We start from the raw sequence: 16,449 nt of genomic DNA, 5'->3' as shown, positions 1-16,449 counted from the left end.
GCCACTGGGAGAGGTAAGGACACACAGCTTCAGTTTTCCCCAGCGTGGTCATTGAAGGCCTCCCTGAGGCCATGGTGGAGAAAACCCCTGAGGGGGCCTTGTGGAAAAGGAGTAGTGGGGCAATCATGTGCAAAGGCCCAGAGATAGGCCCTGGGGCATCTGCAGAGCAGGGAGACCAGTGTGACCGGAGCAGAGTGAACAAAGGAAAGAGCGATAGGCTTTGAGGCTGGTGAGATAACAGGAGGCTGGTGTGAGGGGCACTGAGCTGACCCTTTTGGCTCTTACTTGTGTGGGATGGGAAGTCAGGCAGGGGTTTGGACCAGAGTGACCTACCTGGCTGTGAGCTTCAGGGTCACTCTAGCTGATTTGCTGAGAACAGGCTGTAAGAGAGCCAGGGCAGAGGCAGACAAGATGTCTGTGTGTCATCCAGACAAGAAGTGACTGTAGCTGGAACCAAAATGTCATTAGTAGAGGTGGCCCTGGTGGCTCAGTCAGTAAAGAATCTGCCTGCAATGCAGGAGACCCAGGTTTGATCCCTGGGTTGGGAAGATCCCCTGGAGAGGGAATGGCAACCCACTCCAGTATTCTTGCCTGGAGAGAATCCCATGGACAGAGGAGCCTAGTGGGCTACAGTCCGTGACATCGAAAAGAGTCGGACACGACTGAGTGACTATCACTCATTCATACCTACACATACACACAGAGATGTTAAGGAATTGGATCATGTGACTTGTGGAGGCTTAATAAGTCAAAATCTACAGGCTAGGTAGCAGACTGGAGACCAGGGAAGTGCTGCAGTTTGACCCAAAGGCTGTCTGCTGCTGGAAATCCTTCTTGCTCAGGGAGAGGTTAGTCTCTTTTCTATTAAGATCTTCAACTGATTGGATAAGGTCCACCCACATTATAGAAAGTAATCTGCTTTGAGAGGGTGAGATGAATTGAGAGAGTAGCCTTGACATATATATACTACCACATGTGAAATACATAGCTAGTGGGAAGCTGCTGTACATAGTACAGGGAGCTCAGCTTGGTGCTCTGTGAAGACCTAGATGGTTGAGATGGGGAATGGTGGGAGGGGATATATATGTAAACTTATAGCTGATTTACATCGTTATATGGCAGAAACTAACACAACATTGAAAAGCAATTATACTCCAATAAAAAAATAGAACAGAAGAAAAAGTAACCTGCTTTATTCCAAGTCTACTGATCTAAATGTTAGCCTTTATCCAAGAAACACCTTTACCAGAGGCATCCAGAATAATGTTTGACCATCTGGGCACCGTGACCCAGCCAAGTTGACACATAAGATTAAGCGTCACATTCTCCATTCTCTTACTCTATGTTAAATATGTCTATGGTAATTACTGTGGTGAGGAAAAATTTACCCTTTGGAGATTTGATATGTCTTGCACATCAAATGTTTCTCTCACTAAAAGAAGTAATTTAAACCATACAAGTCAACAACATGGAATGGGTCTGTGACATTTCAGGCGATTACTACAAGTCGTACAGTTCTCTGGTGACTCCAGAGCTCAGCCACTACCGTTGCTTTCACAGACATGCCTGGTTCTAAAGAACAGCCTTTGCACAGGATGGTCAGCACAGGACACCTTCTCCAGCTCTAGGACCCCTCTGGAATATGGCCAAGAGAGTTCCTAGAAATTCTGCCTCTCATGAGGTCATTTCCAAGGACTACTTACAAAGAAGAATTTCTTCCCCTCGCTCCTTATCTGCCTCCACACTGTTATTTCCTGAGTCCACAGATGCAGAAGGAAAGCGGGAGTGATTACCCTCCAGACAGAATATTCTTGGGCCCCAAGGGGAAATGCCCAAGATCGCTATTGATCTAAGTGAGGCCGATAATCATTTAGTGAATACATTTGATTATTTTTACTTTCTCTGATGTGCCTAAAGGCAAGCACAAAATAGTATAAGTAGCCCTTTCCCTGATGACTGGTTACATTTTTGAAAAATACATTCCATGTCAAATTGATCTAAGTTGACTCTTGAAAGCAGTAGCACTATACTACTCCAAGCATTGAATGTCTCTTTGTATAAGAATTATATCTTGAAACCATATTTAGTGAGCCATCACTGATACAAATGTTCACTGGGTCGTAGGATGCTTATTGAGGTGTAACACTGGATTTCTTAAAGGTCACTGTATTTATCGATAAAAGATGTTTAAATTATCATATGTGAAACGATTCGCCAGTCCAGGTTCAATGCATGATACAGGGTGCTCAGGGCTGGTGCACCAGGATGACCTGGAGGGATGGGATGGGGAGGGAGGTGGAAGGGGGGTTCTGGAAGGGGAAAACAAGTACACCCATGGTGGATTCATGTCAATGTATGGCAAAACAAATACAATATTGTAAAGTTAAAAAATAGAAAATAAACTAATTAAAAAGAAAAAAAAGAAAAGAAAAGATGTTTGGTTATTAGTGGAGGGAAGGAAAAAGCTCACTGACTAGGCAGTGTAAGTTGTGCATTGTTTGCATAAAATTAATAAACTGAGGTTAAATTGTTAGTATGCTATAAATATGAATTGTAGAAAATTACACCTTTGAAAGAGTGTGTGTGTACATATATATAAATACTTAAAGTATACACACATATACACACACATGAATTATTAATAATTCACTTCCTCCTATAAACTCTAAACAACTTCCTTTAGTTTTGATGGGTGATGTGAGAGTTAGTGTGTCTTTGGTGTGTGTGTGTACACGTGCATATGCTGACTTCCAAAGGGTGATTGCTTCTCAGCAGTAGAAATGCAAGCTTGAAATATTCTGTCTCCCTTTTCCTACTGCAATACAAAATAGTTCTTATGAAGAATAACTGGCCTTTTCTTTAACTGGTAAGAATTACAGAATGTTTTCGCTCTGTTTAATTCATTATAGAAATTGTGTTATAAACAATTCACAAAGCACTGCTTATCACGCATCTGTCTTCCAACACAATTTCTTGCAAATGATCTCCTGAAAAATCATCAGTTTTTCTCCACTTCTGCTCCTGCTGGAGCACTTCATGCATTCTTTTAAAACAAGATCAGTTTTGGGACTTCTGTAAGTTAAGACTGTTCTTTCTATTTAACGAAAGTGTTTACCATAAAATTCAGTAAAAACAAATCCATTCATTTGCTGTTATTTCTTTTAAAACTTATTTACCCATCTCTAATTCTGTATTTCTTCCTAATCCTGTTTCTTATTTGTCCCATGTTTAAGCACTAGTAAGCCTCTAGTTACATTGCTATTTTATAAATCTAGCATAAAATTCCATTTGTTCCAATATTCAGTCATTTTATTAAAGAATGTTATGTAGGTAAGTACAGCTATGTCAAAATATACGGCTTTAATATTTTTCCAAAAAATAAAATTTATACAAAGAGAACATTTAGAAGTATTCTTTCAAACGTGGTACAGGTTCTTTCTTGAGTAAGAAAGAACTCTGCATAATCTCACCATGTCTGGAATACTACTTGGAAATATTCTCTCTGACAGAAACCATTCCTGCTTGGAGAATTTCAGGTTGCATAGACTCAACTTAAAAAAATAACATTAAAATTTCAAATCCAATTTTCCCCTTTTCAGAATTATATTTTTATATTCATTTTTATGTGTGCATACTGTATTTTCTTATAATTTTGAGAGAGTAAGTAAGACTCATTTCTTTATTAACTGGCTGGAAGCAGATTAAATTCTCATATGGTTTTTCTTTTTCTTAAATGGTAATGCTGTGCTACATACACTTAAAAAAAAAATTGTCGATGGTATCAGGAAAACTTTTTAAGACCTAGGTGATTTTTTTTTTCTTGGGAATTGCAGGTTGATATTTTATATTAGCTTCCATGATTTCATTAGATACTTTGAGTTTCTGTTTTTACTTTTAGCTGGAGATGAGCTGAAAAATTCAAGGGTATTTATGTCATTTGAACATTTCTTTTATACTCAGAGCAACTTTGTACTTGTAACATTCCAGAAGTGAATTTTCCCTGTTCAAAAGCCTTTTCCTCCTTTATATACAAAATTAGCATTGTATGGCCAGTTAATATAATCCATGATGACGTTCATGTTTCTCTTTATTTTTTTTCCCCCCTCCCTGATACTGTTTTATAAGGTGGATGTAGGTGACTAATTCAGTCTCTCCATCTCCAGATCTCTGTAACTTTTACAGTTTTGTGCTGGCATTGCTTTTCAGTTTAAACTTCCTCCCAAGATTTTTTCTTGTTTGTTGTTTTAAGATGTTCTTAATTATCCTTCTTTGTCTTTGGGATAATTTTATGGCTGGCATACTCTGGGAGCATCGCTTCAACAATAACTTTGTCATAGGATCATGTTACTACATAGTTTTTGTATGTCTGTTATGATTTATATCATCATAACAAGATTGGCATTATATTCAAAATGTTTATTTTAATGGAAATTTTCAACATTTTGTTGTCAGAAGCCTATCACTATATAATCACTTCCAACCACTTAGTTTTTATTAATGTGTACATGAGTTTTTTAAAAGTCTTCTTAAAAAGTTCATTCGTTCATTCATCGTAATACTTTCTCTTCCTTGTAATTAAGGTACCTACTGAACTCATTAAATATTTTCTTGGTCAAATTAATTCATTGTTTTAAGAAAATAACTTTCATATAGTGTTTTTGGCTGTTCTCCCAATTTTTAAAAGTAGCACATTTTAGTATATTTAAGGTGAGAAGAAAGAATTAAAATGGTTATTTTTATTTTCTTTTAAGAAACTAAGCTCTTTTCTTCACTCTGTTTGCATAAAATAAATGTATTTCTTCAAATAATTAGGAACTTCTATAAATCTCTCAATTTTTGAGATGCTTATGACTGATATTGTTCTGTTATTAATTCAAGCAGGTTTCACTGAAACTCTTCTTTCCCAGTCTGCAGGCATCTGTAACATTTAACATATCAAAAGCTTATATTCTTAGAAACATTGAGGATGCATAGTTTCTAATGTTATTACCAGACTGGTTACAGAAATATCACCAGAGATGGAACCTGTACCATTTGAAAAGTCCAAGTGGTCACATACTAGTATGTATTTTCTCATGGTTAACAGCGGAGAAGGCAATGGCACCCCACTCCAGTGTGCTTGCCTGGAGAATCCCAGGGACGGGGGAGCCTGGTGGGCTTCCGTCTATGGGGTCGCACAGAGTCAGCCATGACTGAAGCAAGTTAGCAGCAGCAGCAGCATGGTTAACAGAGAGGCAGGTCACACTCTCGTTCACACGTGATTTGTGAGGCTGTTAGTGTTGGTGGTGAGTTACCACGACTCTGTTGGAGGGGAAGGCCTTTTGTGTTATGCAGATACTGCCCATAAAATGATCATGTATTTTTAAAAATAAAATGTCATATAAGGGTCAGAATTTTATGAAAATAAGATCATTAAAATGATAAATATCTACATTGTAAAAATCTTCACTGAAACTACTTATTTATGGGAGCCAAAGAAACTGATAACAATTTGTGATTTTAAAGAAATCACATTCAGTTTTATTAGTTTAGTTCTACATTTCCAACACCCAGGCTGCTTTTCTTTTACCCTCTTCACTTCTTAGGTGAGTCCGCTGGTTCTCTATCTTCCTTGATCTTTGATCTTTAGTTTTTATACTATATTCTCACTAAAAATTTTTTGCCATTGTTTTTTGCTTTCATTGCTTTTTAAGTATTTAAGTGTTTTAATCTGTTGGCTATTCCTAACTTTTAAGAATATAAAAATTTGATCTATTTCATAATCATTTCAAAATACAGGAAACTGGAACCTGCCTCTGAGACACAGGGAAATTGTATTTTCTGTTATTATATTGATGTAACCTCACAGATACATCTACCAATACTGGATTTCATTTGTTGGGTGTTTTTGTGTATTTTTTAAATTGTAAAATTATGTAACATTATGGAAAGTCTTTTCAAAATAGGACAAAATAGTTGCCCATAGCCCTCTCCCTCTAGTATATTGTCTGCTTTTATACTTCTTTTCTGTATTCATACCAGTTTTTATATTAGTAAAACTCAGTATAATTATGACTGTATATGTTCAGTTTTTTTCCATTTATTGCTATAGCAAATGTATTTCTAATGGTGTTGTATAGTTCTTTTAAATTTTTTATTTTATATTGAAGTATAGTTGATTAACAGTGTTGTAGTAGTTTCAGGTGTACAGCAAAGTGATCCAGTTATATATATACATGTATGTATTCCTTTTCAAGTTCTTTTCCCACTTAGGTTATTATAGAATATTGAGCAGCATCTCCTGTGCTATACAACAGGTCCTTGTTGGTTATGTATTTTAAATATAGCAGTGTCTTAAGCTCCCTTTCTTTGAAAAGGTGTTTCATAGTTAATCATTCCCATACTTCTGTATATTTTGAATGCCTCAAGGTGTTTTTTACTATTAAAAATATCACTAACATTTGAAATTATAGGATGTGAAAGTCGCTCAGTCGTCTCCAGCTCTTTGCGACCCCATGGACTGTACAGTCCATGGAATTCTCCAGGCCAGAATACTGGAGTTGGGTAGCCTTTCTCTTCTCCAGGGTATCTTCCCAACCCAGGGATCGAACCCAGGTCTCCTGCATTGTGGGCGAATTCTTTACCAGCTAAGCCACAGGGAATCCCGAAATTATAGGATGGATAGATATAATACTTATCTATAATTATTTGAAGTTAATTTTAATACCAAATGATTCTTAATTTACATATGTAAGCATTAAATTTAATACCCTTTTTGATGAATGGTGTTATATCCATGGTGTTATATCAGTGATGTTATATCAGTAATATTATATCAAATATAGTGAAGTAGGTTTGAAAATAACCAAATAACAACTGCCTGAGTTTAATTTATTTTTTCTTCTTACTTAAGAAAAAGGTCAAGTCAAATCAGACTAGAAGTACTTGCTAAAAAATTTTAGTTTCTGTCCTGAGCCTATGTTGTGAAAACACTTAAATTACAGGTATTTGGAATAATCTCTATTCCCCTAGTAGATCAGGAATACTTTGAGGGCAATGGCACTGTTGCATATATTTTTGTATTTTACACTTTGTCTTAAATACAGAGGAATATCAAACATATATACTTAATTACATTTGAAAAATATCTTCTAATAGAAAAAGAGCTTATGATTTTTACTCCCTAAATTAAACTGCTGCTTCTCTTCGATAAACTTTTCCTAGTACGTTATTTCATAAAACCACTGACAGTCCTACTGGATAGCACAGGGAACTCTGCTCAATGTTATGTGGCAGTCTGGATGGGAGGGGAGTTTGGGGGAGAATGGATACATGTATATGTAAGGTTGAGTCCCTCTGCCGTCCACCTGAAACTATCACAACATTGTTAATAGGCATACTCACGTACAAAATAAAAAGTTGAGTAAAAAAAGTCACTGAAGGCTTCCCAGTTTTTCTCTTAAACATCTGTGTGTGTAGAAGAACATTTCAAGCTTTCTTCTGGACTTGCATCATTTAATATTTGAACCAAGGCTTGTTTTCTTTTTATGACACTAAAAGAAGAGTTACTTAAACCTGTTAAGATTGTTATGCCTGCCCCATTTGTTGTTGTGAGAATTAAATGAACCGATCCATGTAAGTGCTTCAGATGGTGTCTGTCATCTCTAAGTTCTCAACAAATACCCACTACCACCACCACCACTGCTTTTGTTGTTTTGATATTGAAATTAATAATAAGGGAATGATCTAAACTCAGACCAAGAATCACCTTTTTTGGGAGGGAGGGATCAAAACATCATAACTCACTATCTGGTGTTTCAGTACAAAGTGTGTATTAACATAAAGTTGGAAAAGGGTTGTTCAGTAAGGATTTCTGGGGCCATTGGCTAATTATTTAGAAAACTATAAAGTTACAGCCTCATCTCACAGACTTGATCTCATAATCATACCTGAGTAATTCCAGATGGATTTAAAAAATTAAGTGTAAAGCTATGTAACCTATTTTTTTAATTTAAGAAAATTTGGGTGTTTATTAGACTTAAGGGTAGAAAAATCATAAAAACAGTGGAAGAAATTACAAAGGAAAGAAATTCACAGATTCAAATAAATAAACCTTTAAAATTTCCTTGAAAAGGAAAACTGAAAATCTTAACGTCTTTGCAATAAATAGGGCCAAGGGTTATGACCTTAAAAGATACATGTATGTGTATGCTATTTATGTAGACCCCAAATAAAGTGATCAACAAGTGTTAACCAACAAGTCACAGAAGAAATAAATGCAAATGAGTTACAGATGTGAAAACAGGTTCAACTTAACAGTTTAAAATGAAATGCTCTACAACTTTTCACTTGTAAGATCACTAAAGATTTTTAAATGATTAGAAGTCCTTTGATGAGAGAATGGTAAAACACGCAGTTGTGCTTGCTGCCAGTGGAGATGTATGTTGTTATTAACCCATCTGAGAAGCATTTGGACAAGATCCATCAAGCTTCTTGCAATTTGCCCTAATGAAGTCATCAGTGACACAGAGTAACAGGAATGTACAGGAATGTTTCTTGCAATTTGTGTCATCTTTTATAATAAAAAAAATAAAATTTACTTAAAGCAGAACCACACAACTAAGTAAGTTAGTGAGTTATCGTAAATTATTCCTGCTGGAAAATATTAGATAAGAAGTGTCTCCGAGTGATGAAGGGCTGACCCGCACCTGCGGTTTCTCTGTGAAGCCACTTTCCTATTGTAATAAAGCTGACGTGCTGTTCTCTTAAAAAAACACAAATCTCTAGCAGCTGTGGGTAAGAGCCATGGAAAAAGCCTGTCCATAAAAATGTTGAGCCAATTATAAATTACAAAAATGTGAAATATAAGGAAAAATATATTTTGCATGAAACCGTTCCCTTACTCCAAATTCCTTGTTAGTGCTGCTTTGCCGCTCCTGGTGTCTAAAAGCCAGCTCTTGCTAAGACTTGTGCTCCGAAAACGAACTAGAATGAAATACGTTCTAGGTGATTTATTCCCATTTACTGGAAAGAACCTTCTGCTTGCTTTCAATTTAAGTACGCATTCTTGAGCTTCCTTTTAATAAGAGAACCACATAAGACCCGAAGGCCAGAAATGATTAACCCCTTTTCCTGACATAGAGCTCACTCTCCTTTAAGCTTAGAGTTAATCAAGCTGTGCTGACATGCCCACACTGTGTCACTGAAATTTGAAAATGACAGTCTCTGTGCTGTCTTGAGTGGCAGGCTTCTGTGCTACCTGGTTTGGCTTTGTTTTTATCTGAGAAACAAGTAACTACTCTGGATTTCATACCTTTTGTTATATCCTCTGTTCTGGCTGTCTTATTAGTCGTTCTGGGTTGGGGATTTTTCTTGTTTTCTGACTCTATTTTTGTGTGTGCATCTCGGCGGGGGGGCTTTCCCAATGCCTCAGTGGGGAAAGAATCCACCTACAATGTGGGAGACACAGGAGATGTGGGTTCGATTCCTGGATTGGAAAGATTCCCTGGAGGAGGAAATGGCAGCTCACTCCAGTATTCTTGCCTGGAGAATTTCATGGGCAGAGGAGCCTGGCAGGCTACAATCCATGGGCAGGGGTCGCAAAGAGTCAAACACGAATGAGTGACATAAATGGCAAAACAACATATATGTGCATGTATATATGTGTGTGTCCATATGTATGGGTACATGAGTGTATGTATTTATTGTGTGGTGTAAATATGTGACATATATATGTGTGTGTTGAGGGAGTGAGGGACCATAAGTAAGGACAGAAAAGAGAGACGCTGTCTAAATGTAACTGTAATAACAGAGATAGCACATCCCTAGAAAGAGTATCTAAAAAAAAAAATGAAAGGATAGGTAACATACACTGAATCTTTATTTCTTTAAAAATGCCATACTACTTGAATAAGCTACTTTTAATAGTTAACATATTTAAATCTGGATTTAATATTTTGTGTCTTTTATGACACTACTCAAACACGAAGCCCCTTCATTTGCTTTTCCCATTCGTGCTAGAACACAGTGTGTTCCTGCGTTGGAGACACTTTCAGGTTAGGTAGGACCCAGTCAGGTGCTAGTCTCTGTCTACTGTGTAAGGCATTTACCATATGCCAGGTCCTGGGCAAATGCTTCACATAAATTGTTTAATCCTTAATATCGTGTGAGAGGTCGATAGTATTATCCTCATTTTAAAGCTGAGAAATGAGGCTTCAGAAAGGTTTTAAAACATTGGCGAGTCACCCAAGTTGGTAAGGAAGCCAGTGACCCAGGTCTGAGCCTTTAACGCTCAGCGAGGAGCCCCTGCACCCATGGGATCCCAGTGGACCTGGCTGACTTTTCCCCTTTTGTTTTCTAAACGAGGCGCTAGGCCAAGATGCTCAGGCCTCAGAACCTGTGGGAATTCCGCATGCGTGGTCGTGGCCACCTGGAAAACATGTGAGCGAGGTCAGGGCCGTGTCATGGTGTGCGGGCCAGTGCAGGAGTGTCCCTGATGCGCTGGCCGGGCGGGGTCCCAGCAACCTGACGCTCTCCCCTCTGGGGCTGCTCCAGCTCTGAACCTTCATGGACGGGGTGCTTTGTCGTTTTTGTCGGCTTTGTATGGTTATCTTTGTGAAAATCCCAAATGTGTCTGGCTTTCTTTGTCGAAATTTACATTAAGGAAGTGAAACAGGAACGATAGCAGAATTTTAGGGGATGCCTTTTAAAAATCCTGTTTAGAAAGTCTGTTGTCGTGGTTTTAGTTGTTAGGTCATGTCCGAATCTTTTGCAACCCCATGGACTATATATATAGCCCACCAGGCCCCTCTGTCCATGGGATTTCTTAGGCAAGAGTACTGGAGTGGGTTGCCATTTCCTTCTCCAAGGGATCTTTCTGATCCAGGGAATGAACCCACGTCTCCTGCATTGGCAGGCAGATTCTTTACCACTGAGCCACCAAAGATTTATCTTTTGCTTTAATGAAGTACCTTTTCTGTATCAAGTGCTGTACAGCTCACACCCCCAAGTCACCCCCAGCTCCTCACCCTGCATGTCCATGGAGATCTCATGTTAGAAATCTGGTTCCCTTTTCCCTTTCCCCTACTATCTCATTATTGTTTATGACAAAGGTGAAAACTTCAGTTAATCATAAAGACTCCATTAGGTAAGCATTTTCACTGAAATTCAGGATTTAGCTGGGATTCGTCAATCAGGAATTTTTCCGGTTTTCACTTTTGGATTCATTGTGGATGAGGCATGTATGTCTTCGATCCATTTCTGTGCCAGATGTTTGTAGTGACTTGAGGAAACCCTTCCCTCCATATGAGGAATAATTGTGAAGGGATTTTTAGTTCTACCTGCTAATACTACAGGATGTCTCATGAGTCTTTCCCCCAAAAATACAAAACCTAATTACAGTTTGTCCTCTGACCCTCACCATAGAAGTTTGACTTTTCTGTGCAGCTGAGATTCTTAGAATTCACCCATCTTTTCTTCATCCTAGGACCAGGTTGGTACATTTCCTCTTCTTTGTCCCGGAAATCTCACCTTTCTTTGTAAGATGATATGTTTCATCATTTATTCTGTTTGCTTTTTCCTTTTCTCTTTAATAAGAGATTATTAGAGCAGCTGACTTCCTTGTTTCAAATTCTTTGTAAATCTTCTCCCTCAAATAATCTGAGTATCTCAAGATCAGACCGACTCTTAGTGGGTTCCAGGAACATATTATCAGAACATATTATCATTTATCACTCCATTCTTAATATTTTGATTTTTATTAAACTGTGAATCTATAGGTGAGTGATAGAACTCCATGGACGTTCATTAATTGTTTTTTTAATGTTGCCTTTATTTTGAATATTTTTAAATCCAATAGTGATATTTATTTTTGTGTTCTCTAAAATGCACATTATTGCATTTTATTATAAAATACCTTTATTAAAGTTTTTTTTCCCGTTTACCAGATTTGATTAGTATTCTTTTTAAAGAGAATCTCTTTTTATACATTTAAAAGTATGCTTGCATTTGTTTTAGGTTATGGAACTGATATAGAATATTTATCATACTGTAATAAGCAGACTGTTGCCTCCCTTTAAAGTCTGGATTTTGAGAGTGTTGGTTAGGCCAAGAATCCTTGAATGCTGTGTATTGTAAATACCACTCTTCAAGAAAAGACATTAAACCAGAATGATATAACTATGTGAAGAACAAGCAGAATGAAATAGGATTTGCCTGAGACAAGGAACTTCTGCCTTTGCTTTTCTAAGCCAACATTTCAAATGACAGCAGTGCGCTGGAGGGAGCTGTTTAAGCAGACAGGAAACTTATTTAAATACTTGAAAAGGTGTTTTAGTAAAAGATGACACGGTATTAATAAGAGTACACAATTGTGGCTCGGAAACTTATTTTCAAATTTCAGTCAGCTTCACATTATAAAGGGCTTCCCTAATGACTCAGATAGTAAGAAATCTGCCTGCAATGCAGGAGGCCCAGGTTCAGTCCCTGAGTTAGGAAGATGCCCCGAGAAGGGAATGGCTATTCACTTCAATATTAGCATAGAATTTCTAAAGGAGAAAAGAACCTGAGGCTTGGTCATTTACTCCACCCACTGAGGTCTCAGAACAGTGAAGTAACTTGCTGTCGGTGATAGTCTGGTTCTGTCTGCCTGATCCAAGCAGAGGCCTTTTGGACACTGCTCTCCCTAACTTTAGTTTTCTTTCTGTTTAACAATAGATGCTGTCTGTGCCACAGAGATGCTGTTAGGCTGTGCTTAGAACACAGTGTAAAAGATTCTAGTATATATGAATGGGAGAATTCATCATTTATATTTAAAAGGTTTTTGCAGTGCTTTTAACTTTTTCTTAAAATTGTGTTCATCAGTCTGTGAAAAAATGTTATTTATGATATCTGACCCCTTTATTTTGTTTCCTGATTTTTGAAAACAACTCTTTATGATTGGGAAGCAAATAAAATATTATAACTATATAATTAAATGTTAGATGATTCTTTTATCAGTTGTTTTAATGAAATCATGGAGGATCTATTTCCCTTTTATTACTCAGTGCACTGGTAATGATATTATGGTAAATAAAATCCAGCCCAACTTTGAGGGTTTTTTTAAATTTTTTTTTTTAGAGGGGGTGTCTTTTTTTAGTTCTAACTGCTAAAAATAGCTTTTTTTTGGTATTTGCAGCTGGTTTTAGAAGAAGTTTCCGTCTTAGTAGAAAAGATAAGAAAACAAATAAATCCATGTATGAGTGCAAGAAGAGTGACCAGTATGACACAGCCGATGTGCCCACATATGAGGAAGTAACACCCTATCGACGGCAGACGAATGAGAAATACAGACTCGTTGTCTTGGTTGGTAAGTGATGGTTTGTGTGATGCTGAGGAAGTGAGACAGTGAGAATTTAACTTCAGAGGGCACAGTGCTGGAAGTTTTCAAGTGGAAAAAAGAAATCTTATCTTGAACACCTTTTGGCTTCTAAAATGAAATCTTTGTAGTCTTTTTGTACTTACGACATTGAGACTTTCAAAATATCTGTGTCATGGGATTGGCATTTTACTGGACCTTCTCTCTGTAGCAGTGTGTGCGTACTAAGTTCAGTCGTGTCCGACTCTTTGTGACCGTATGGACTGTAGCCCACCAGGCTTCTCTGTCCATGGGATTCTCCAAGCAAGAATACTGGAGTGGGTTGCCATGCCTTCCTCTAGGGAATCTTTCTGACCCAGGAATCGAACCCATGTCTCGTGTCTCCTGCATCGGCAAGTGGGTTCTTTACCACTAGCACCACCTGGGAAGCCCCTTTCTCTGCCTACTTTGGATTTCTTTTTCTTTTTCTAGTTTTATCAAGTTGAATTTTTGATTACTGAGCAAAAACCCCTTTAAAAATGTTTAAGTATTAACTGGGCATAAATTTAAATTTGCCTCTAAGCACTGCATCCTACAACTTTTGATTTATTGTGTTTTTATAACATATCATTAAGATCAGAATATTTTCTAATTTCTGTTGTGACTTCTTTGATCAGTGAATTGTTTACATATGTGTTATTTAATTTTCAGATACTTAGGGATTATCCAGGTATCTTTTTGGCTATTGATTTCTTGTTTAATTCCATTATAGTCAGAGAATATGCTTTGTATGATTTCAATTATTTTTTTAAGCTTGTCAGAATTTCTTTTTTTTTTTTTAGCCCAGAATACAGTCTGTGTTGTTGAATGTTCTGTGTGTACTTTAAAAGAATGTGTTCCATTGATGTTGAATAGAGTGTTTTATACATACTGTAGAAGTCAAGTTGGGTAATATTATTATTCAGGTCTTCTGTATTTTTATTAATTATTTGTCCACTTGCTCTGTTAATTTTTGGGAGAAGACTGTTTAATTCTCTAACTGTAGATGTGTCTATTTCTCTTTTCACATTAGTCCACTTTTACTTAATAGATTTAGAAGCTCTGTTGCTGGGTGGATACACATTTAGGAGTATTATGTTTTCTTAGTGAAGTCACTTTTATTCTGTAATGTTCTTTTTTTACCCCTGGTCATATTCATTATCCTGAAGTCACTTTATGTGATATATAACATAGCCACACAAGCTTTCTTTTGCTTATTGTTTGCCTGGTACATCACTTTCTTTTACTTTAACCCATCTGTATCTTTCAGACAGGATAGTATTGGGTCTTGTTTTAGTTATCCAATTTAATAATCAGTGTCTTTTATTGATATGTTTAAAGTTTAATATAGGGCTTCTGTGGTGGCTCAGCTGGTAAAGACTCCACCTGCAATGCGGGAGACCTGCCTTTGATCACTGGGTTGGGAAGATCCCCTGGAGGAGGGCATGGCAACTCATTCCAGAATTCTTGTCTAGAGAATCCCCATGGACAGAGGAGCCTGGCGGACTGCATTTCATGGGGTTGCAAAGAGTCTGACACAACTGAGCGACTAAGCACACACATATATGTTTATATTAAATTTATATTTAACTATTGATATGGTTGGATTTAAGCCTGCTATTGATATTTTATTATTTGTTTTCTGTTTGGCCCCTTGTACTTTTAAAAATTTTTCTTTGTTCCCCTTTCCTGCCTTCTTTTGGGTTATGTGATTTTTTTTTTCTTATTTGATATTAATATACTGATGACTTTTTGGCTTTATCTCTATGTGTAATTATTCTCTAGTTGTTTTCAAGTTTTTTCCTCATCTTTGATTTTTAGCACTGATTACAATGTGTCTTTTGAATTTAACCTGTCTGGATTTCCCAGACTTCTCAAATCTGAAAATTTATGACATTCATCAAATTTTTGGCGATTTTTTTTTTCCAAGATTTTTTTTGACGCAACCTCTTTCCCCTCTACTCTGAGACTCCAGTAGCAAATATGTTAGACCCTTTAAGGTGGTCTCACAAATTCTTACAAGTTTTTTCTCAGAGCTTCTCTGTTGTTCAAATTTGATGATTTCTTGTTTTTTTTTTTTCCTCAAGATCTCTGACTCTTTTCCTCATTATCTGTTTTGCTGTTTAGCCCACTGAGCAATTTTTTTTCTTTCAGATATTTTCTTCATTTGGGAAATTACTAGTTCTTTTTCATAGTTTTTGCTTATTTCATAAGAACTATATGTTCCCATTCATTTCAAGTGTGTTTACTTTTACCTCCTGAAGCTTAGCCACTCTCTCGTCTTAGATGATTCCAGCATCAGGGTTTTTTTAAGGTTGGCATTTGTTGATTGTATTTCTCCTTGAGAACTGTTCACCTTTACCTTCTTTTTGTCGAATCATTTGTTCCATATCTTGGATGTTCTGAACATTATTTCATATAGAGTTTGGGTCTTACTAAATTCCCTTGGATTATGCTGTATTTAGCAGGCTATTAACCTGGATAGGCTCCCAGGATAGGCCAGGCTCTTCACTGCTTTTGGTCTGAGCCATGCATATGACCCTTGGGGTAACAGAGACTTAGACATTGGTTTACATCTTAGTTCATTTCTCAGAGCCTCTGTTGTGCTTCTTTGGGTTCATCTCAGTCATCACAACTTTTGTGGGATCTCAGCTGCACAGCCTGCTGCTCCACGATGCGGCTCTGAGACAGAGCCTCATCCTCTGGGAAAAGCCAAAGAAGAGAAGAAAAATAAAATGGGAACCTTCACCCCTTGGAGGCTTCCCTTCATAGCTCAGTTGGTTAAGAATTTGCCTGCAATGCAGGAGACCCAGGTTCAATCCCTGGGTCGGGAAGATCCCCCGGAGAAGGAAATGACAACCCACTCCAGTATTCTTGCCTGGAGAATCCCATGGACAGAGGAGCCTGGCAGGTTATAGTCCATAGGATTGCAAGAGTCGGATACGACTTTGCGATTAAACCACCACCACACCTCCTTGGGGCTCACCTCTCCGGACCTGACTTCCTTTTACACTCTGCCTCCTTTTGTTTGCTTCTCCAGAACCCCCAGATCATTGCATTATGTGTGCTGTCCAGAAGTTTCAGTTGTAATCAGTGGG

General features: G+C 37.4%; 1 protein-coding gene across 9 annotated transcripts in view; it reads left to right on the top strand.

Annotated features, from left to right (window-relative positions):
* The window catches only part of MPP7 (MAGUK p55 scaffold protein 7), a 289,092-nt gene that overhangs the window by 245,063 nt on the left and 27,580 nt on the right, over positions 1-16,449 (top strand). For all 9 annotated transcript variants that reach the window (XR_014074097.1, XM_081560899.1, XM_081560898.1 and 6 more), the window contains one exon: positions 13,154-13,324. Coding sequence is in view for 8 of the 9 variants with exons in the window: in XM_081560899.1 (XP_081417025.1) it covers positions 13,154-13,324 (171 nt within the window). In the remaining variant the exon portion in view is untranslated. The remainder of the gene's footprint in view (positions 1-13,153; positions 13,325-16,449) is intronic.

Source organism: Giraffa tippelskirchi, chromosome 13, assembly GCF_054371585.1.
Source record: "Giraffa tippelskirchi isolate mGirTip1 chromosome 13, T2T-mGirTip1v1.2.pri, whole genome shotgun sequence".
In the NCBI taxonomy this organism is placed as follows: domain Eukaryota; kingdom Metazoa; phylum Chordata; class Mammalia; order Artiodactyla; family Giraffidae; genus Giraffa; species Giraffa tippelskirchi.
This window is presented reverse-complemented; position numbering and strand designations above follow the sequence as displayed.